Source organism: Ipomoea triloba, chromosome 13 (genome assembly GCF_003576645.1).
Source record: "Ipomoea triloba cultivar NCNSP0323 chromosome 13, ASM357664v1".
Taxonomy (NCBI): Eukaryota; Viridiplantae; Streptophyta; class Magnoliopsida; order Solanales; family Convolvulaceae; genus Ipomoea; species Ipomoea triloba.
Window position 1 is genome coordinate 788,482 of NC_044928.1, and position 6,977 is coordinate 795,458.

At 37.3% G+C, this 6,977-nt stretch overlaps 1 protein-coding gene across 9 annotated transcripts in view; it reads left to right on the forward strand.

The window, feature by feature from the left end:
- Positions 1 to 1,988: 1,988 nt before the first annotated feature.
- The window catches only part of LOC116002247, a 6,283-nt gene continuing 1,294 nt past the window's right edge, over positions 1,989 to 6,977 (forward strand). Inside the window, exons 1-4 of one of the 9 annotated variants that reach the window (XR_004094407.1) lie at positions 1,989 to 3,994; positions 5,736 to 5,910; positions 6,601 to 6,663; positions 6,753 to 6,833. Coding sequence is in view for 1 of the 9 variants with exons in the window: in XM_031242347.1 (XP_031098207.1) it covers positions 3,703 to 3,994; positions 6,601 to 6,663; positions 6,758 to 6,810 (408 nt within the window). In the remaining 8 variants the exon portion in view is untranslated. Of the gene's footprint in view, positions 3,995 to 5,735; positions 6,664 to 6,752; positions 6,834 to 6,977 lie in introns of all 9 variants that reach the window. The other 8 variants (XR_004094410.1, XR_004094405.1, XR_004094408.1 and 5 more) reach the window with 8 other exon arrangements.

Sequence of the window (6,977 nt, forward strand, 5' to 3'; positions counted from 1 at the left end):
AATAATTATGATACATGTATTAATTTTGCTCATTGATTATTAAAATTTTCAAATTAGGTGTATGACTATTCAATTTGTATTATATTTGATCATTGACTATTAACATTTTTCAATTAGGTGCATGACTATTTAATTTGTATCATGTTTGGTCATGCTGTTAAATTCTTCGGCCAATCGTTATATCAAGGATTATGGTCTCTATCGTTATAATGTGGATCATGGTCTATATTGAAAAATGGAGAACTAATAAATGTTCATTTTCAGTATGCTAAATGCATATTTTTAATGTATTGAAAATGTTCATTTTTTAATAGTATACATAAAACTGAATCATAAATAATTTGACATTTTCAAAATTACTGTCATTCACTTTTTTATTTTTTCATTTATGTATAGATCGAATTTAATAACGTGATATTTTGTTAACTATTTATTATTCTTAACTTACTTATTGCAAAATATTTTTTAAACTTTTATAATAATACTAACAACAATAACAACGATGAACATTTTGTTTTTATATTACTATTATAATAATTTAGTATTAATTATTTATTGTTTACTTTTCAAAAAAAAATTATTTATTGTTTAAAAATTGTACTATTTATTTATTTTAATATATTTTTATTAGGCTTAATTTAATGGCGCAATTCACCTATTATAACTAGGCTGGTCGATTTTTCTTTACCGACAATCTGGTTAGAAACTAATTGTGCAAACGTTAATAAAATGGAAAACAATGTGTTTTGAGGATCCTTGTTCATCTACGTGGTCTAGTAGTTGTGGAAAGCTAGTAATGACCTTGTCTTCAATGGGAAACACTGGTTGGCAATGTAGGTGATCCAAAAGGCAAAGAAGGATGCAAAGGAAGCTGATCAACTTCTAGAGAGGCGAGTGGCTATGGATCGCAGTATTCAACATTGGGTTACGTGGACTTTCCCGACCGCATGCAAGGTTAAATTGAATACAGATGCGGCCTGAAAAAATGGTCACAAGGCTAGGGAGTGTTGGTGGGATCACCATGGACCGTGAAGGGAATTAAATTCGTGGCTTTCTTGCCAAAATTAGCAAAACTACAAGCTTTGTTGCAGAGCTTTGGGACTTCTTAAGGGTTTGTCAATATGAGACTCAATGTACCTTGCTAACTGATTGCAAAAATCTCTTAATAAAATTGGACTACCATGATCTCTTATGTCTTTAGAGAAAACAACTAATATGTTAATTTCCTAGTCACCTGGAGGCAAAATCACGAATGTGATATTACAATAATTGATCGAGCACCAATTGAGATTAAGTCTTTGCTCATACAGGGCACTTGTAGTGTCCTGACGAGAAGAATTAGATCAACCCCCCCCCTCCCCCCCCCCAAATGGTATATTAAAAGACAAATAAGTACTAAAAGTCACTTAGCAGATTGGACCAGTATTGGTGACCATGGGAGAGAGAAACGATGCTGCCAGTAGCAAACCTGAACAAAAATGGGAGAGGCCGTGCCAAGGATATCTAAAGATGAATATTGATGCAGCTGTTTGTCCCAACAATGGTCGCATGGGATTTGGCTCGGTGCTTAAAGATGAAAATAGTCTTTTTGTTAAACTAGAAGCATCCCAAGCAATGGGGTTTTCACCTCAAATGAAGATGATGCAATGGCTATGAGGGAAGCACTTAGTTGGATCAAGAATCATGGCTACAGTCAAGTGAAAGTAAAAACACATGCTTTACAGATTATCCAAAGCCTGAAGTAAAGTGTTGATGATTCTTCACTTGACCTTATTCTCCCAGATGTTAAAGATGTGCTACTTTAAGATACACAAATAATTATCTCTCATGTTAGTCGCTTGTCCATAATTGATAGTTTAGTTAGGGAAGCTTGTCTTTTAGAAGTGAACTTCATCCCTCCTTTTTATTGTAGATATAATATATACTTTGATTTGAATTAGTGAAGATTTTTTATTTTCCTAACAAAAATAAAAAAGTACCAAAAAGGAACACAAGTTCGTGAGTTCCGAGGATTTACGCTGTAGTAGAACTCTTTCCATTGTCTGTTTGGTACTTTGGTTCACACCCACATCCAACACACATGAATGAGGCATGCAGAGAGATAAGGGTTTCTTTGAGGGTGGTTGACCCTCTCTGCTACGCCATTGATTTCATCTCCAAAAGAATTCAACAGCCCTCTTTCATGGAATTGAAGTTGAAGTATGGATAATGCAACATTAACATACCCCCAAATCTCAGGGTTTAGCCCTCAGATTTCGTGGTTCTGAAGCTGACGCTCTCTTTCTTTCTGAGCTTCTTTACAATTTCAATCAATTTTCCCTGAAACAACAATAACAACAATAATAATATCCTTTTCTTTTCTTTTTTTTGGTAATCCTGATTCATGAGGCTGTGATGATACTGTTCTCTTTTCAATCTGAGCGGATTTATCGGGCATGGGCCGATCCGACCCGTATCTTGGCGGGGCAAACATGCTACCCGGCTTCTTTGCAGCCATGGCGGTGTAGGAATAACCCTCTGCCCAGCACTAAATCTGAGCCTCGATCATCGTAAGCCCAGTCGGAATCGAATCGGCGACAGAGATGACCCGTAGCTTGGGGGATTTTGCTGCCATGGTTGCGTGGTTCAGATCTGGGCAGTATTGGTGGAAGTTTTGATGGAATACGCCCCCCTAGGGCTGCGATTAGTTCAACAAGGCTGTGATGATGTTTTGAAGTTCAAATCTGAGCCTCACAGCTGCAGTAGCTATGCTGATGATTGCATGGATCGAACCTGGGTCTCTTGGTTTATAAAACCTGTTCTGATGTCTTTTTTGGTTGGATTTTCAGCTGAAAAGAATGGTAATTTCAGTGGTAAGTAGCCATGTCCTCATGGTCTCGTGTTTTTCATCATTACCATAAATCAGTAGTCCTCTTTTGTGATTCCAGAGGATAATGTGTATATTCATATACTTTAATTTACCAGAAAGTCCACCAGAGTAGAGTACTCTACTCAGGGCTCGTATTTGGGTAAACAAACCTAGGGCGTTCATAACTGATCTTTTCTGTTTAAAAGTCAAACTCTATATATTTACATGCATATATATATATAGTTAAGTGTTGCTGTGGAGATATGCAACTGTGGTTTCTTGATGGCCATGGGCCAATGGTGTGGGGTGCTTATCAATTTGTTTGGCATGCTTGTGAAATCTCTGTTGTGAGAATGAGGCATGCAGAGAGATAAGGGTTTTTTGGAGGGCGGTTGACCCTCTCTGCTTTGCCATTGATTTCATCTCCAAAAGAATTCAACAGCCCCCTTTCTTGGAATTGAAATGGATAATGTTACATAGTACATGCCTGATGCCCTTCCAAATATCAGGGTTTAGCCCTCAGATTTTGTGGTTTTGAAGCTGACGCTCTCATTCTTTCCGGTCTTTTTACCATTTCCTCAATTTCCCCTGAAACAACAATAATAATATCTGTTTTCTTTTGGTAATCCTGATTCATGAGGCTGTGATGATTATATTCTCTTTCTCTCTCAGCAAATTTATCGGGCATGGGTTGATCCGACCCGTATCTTGGTGGGGCAAACACGCTACCCGGCTTGTTTGCAGCCATGGCGGTGTAGGAATAACCCTCTGCCCAGCAGCAAATCTGAGCCTCACGTATGATCATTGATGGTTGGTCTATCGGAAGCCCAGTCTGAATCAAATAGGCGACAGAGATGACCCGTAGCTTGGCGGATTTTGCAGCCATGGTTGCGTGGTCAGGTTCTGTGGTTCAGATCTGGGCAGTATTGGTGGAAGACGATGAAAATCTTGATGGAATACACCCCCTAAGGCTGCTTTTAGTTCAACAAGGCTGTGATGATATTTTGAAGCTCGAATCTGAGCCTTTCAACTGCAGTAGTTCTGCTGATGATTCCGTGAATCGAACTGGGACCTTGTGGTTTATAAAACCTGTTCCGTTGTCTGTTTTGGCTGGATTTTCAGCTGAAAAGAATGGAAACTTCAATGGTAAGTAGCTATGTCCTCATGGTCTCTTGAAAAGAATGGAGATTTTAGTAGTCCTCTTTTGTGATTCCTGAGGAAAATGTGCATATTCATACACAGATTTACCAGAAAGTTCGCAACCGCAAGCCATAGGTTTACCCTGGGTGAAGCTCGAGGTAAACCAACCTAGGCAGCCAATAGGCTCTTCCTTAAGGAGTCGAACTTCAAATCTTGTGGTTAATGTCAACTACCAACCAACTTGGTTGGGTTGCCCCCATGTATAGTCATATACTTATTACTATATATATATATATATATAGATAGATAGAGAGAGAGAGATGTGCAGCTGAGATTTCTTGATTGTGTGGGGTGCTTATCAATTTGTTTGGCATCTTGTGAAATCTCCGTTGTGAGAATGAGGCTCAAGTTCAGAGAGGCATGGGAGTTCTCGAGGGTGGTTGCCCCTCTCTGAAACATAGCCACTGATTTCATCACTATCAGCAAACTGCAAAACAGCCCTTGTAGGTGAATTATACACACAAATATATGATGAGCATATAATATAAACTATAAACATGTTGTCTAACTATCAGCTTGAACTTTAGCTGATACAAAAAAAACATCTTCCTTCAGTTATATACATATACTGATTTGAACTAAACGCCCCCTTATTTGTGTGCTTTCGGTAGAAAATATTTGCATCTCCTTCACTAGTCTTAATTTTGTTGCTGCTGAAAAGGGGAGAAAGAAGCTTGCATGAGGAGGCTGTGATGATACCTTTTTTAGTAATAATAATTGTTTGAAAAGACTTTGAGCTATTCCATTAGCTTGGCTTGGCAACTCAGAAGGTCTGGGTGATGGAGGAAGAGTATAAGTTGAGCCTAATCGTTTCTTCTTAAATTCTTTCTCCATTTTTCTCTAGGCAACTGTTGTTAGCAGCCTGGCAGTTTAGCTTCTTTTCTTGATTAAATAGGCGAAAATCTGAGCCTCCTGCTACTATAAAGCAAATACATTTTGGGTGTACTATAAGATTTGATTAACCCTTCAATTAAAAACTTCATTCCCTAATTATAAAACGATATCATTTCATCTTGTTGATAATCTAATTTTTAAGTTTGGATTAGTGCTTTTAGATTTTTTGTTTTAGATTTTTTTTTTGGTTCATATTGTTGCTTTTGATGTCATTATATTAGGATCAATTGCCTTAATTTGTTATTTTTGTATTTTTAAAACCTTTATTCCCATTATAGGGTCATACATAACCAAACATCAATATTAGTAATTATTCCAATTCCACCTTACTACCAAACATGCAAAATACTTTCACCAAAACCTATTATCATTACCAAGTATTTGATTCCGATTCCCTTATGTGAACCAAACACACCCTCTTTGTTTTCACAATGACAATATGATCTTTTGTTGTGGTAGTATGTCTTTGGATACTTCTATCATATAAAATTTTGGATTGAAGTACCTGTTGAAGTGAATTGAAAATTGATCAAGTACTTGAGTAGGTGTTGGTAGATTCTCAGCCCCACTTTGGTTGAAGCTCGCATTTAGGTAAACCAATTTAGGTTGTCCGTTGACCTTCTCAAATCGATAAAGCTAAAAGGTAGCTCCCTCAAGGAGTCGAACGACCAATTTGGCTGGGGTTGCCCCGTGCATAGTCATATACTTATTACTATATATTTACATGCATATATAATATATATGACTTGCTTAGCAAATCAGAGTAATTAAGTGTTGTTTTGGAGATGTGCAGCTGAGATTTCTTGATGGTGTGAGGTGCCTATCAATTTGTTTGGCATCTTGTGAAATCTCTATTGTGAGAATGATGCTCAAGTTCAGAGAGGCATGGGAGTTCTTAAGGGTGGTTGCCCCTCTCTGTAATATAGCCACTGATTTCATCACTATCAGCAAATCTCAAAACCGCCCTTGTAAGTGTGAATTTATGTACGCAGATAGATGTTGAGCATATAATATAAACTATAAACATGTTGTCTGCCTATTAGCTTAAACTTTAGCCGAGACAGAACATATCTTCATTCTTCGATTATATACATATACTGATTTGAACTAAGCGCCCCCTTAATTGTGTGCTTCCGGTAGAAAATAGTTGCATCTCCTTCACTAGTCTTAATTCGTTTGCCACTGAAAAGGGGAGAAAGAAACTTGCAATACTGAAGAGGCTGTGACGATATCTTTTTTAGCAATGATAATTGTTGGAAAAAAGACTTTGGGCTATTCTAATAGCTTGGCTTGGCAACTCAGAAGGTCTGAGTGATGGAGGAAGAGTAAAAGTTGAGCCTAAGCGTTTCTTCTTAAATTCTTTCTCCATTTTTCTTTAGGCAACTGTTGTTAGCAGCCTGGCAGTTTAGCTTGCTTTCTTGATTATATAGGCGAAAATCTGAGCCTCCTTCTATAAAGCAAATACATTCTGTGTTTCCACAATGACAATAGGATCTTTTGTTGTGGTAGTATTTCTTTGGATACTTCTATCATGTAAAATTTAGGATTGAAGTGAACTGAATATTGATCAAGTACTTGAGTTGGTATTGACAGATTGCGTATAGACCCTAATGAATCCAAAAAAATCTCATTTTCAACTTTTTATTGCTTCTCCCGAGGTCACGTTGCACGCCATAAACCCAAAAAGGAGAAAACAAAGAGCTACAGCAAGATCTTTACAGGTGCAGAACTGTTATTCCTCGTACTATCATCCTTATTTCTTTGTCGTCTGTGAAAACTATGTGAGACAGCTTATATGTTTTTGAGACAGGATAGGATTCAAGACAGTGTTCAATATCGAGGCTTCTTTGTTTATGCAGGCTGCTTAAACTCGACCCTTGCAGTCTTCCTGGTAAGAAACTCGATATTGAAATCATTTCCCTGTGTTAATCAGTATTTCTTGAATAGCATAATAGTGAAAAATCAGAAGATTCAATCCCACTTGTGATGGATTGGGTATTCGATCACTCTTTTTTTTTTTTTTTTTTTTTTAGTA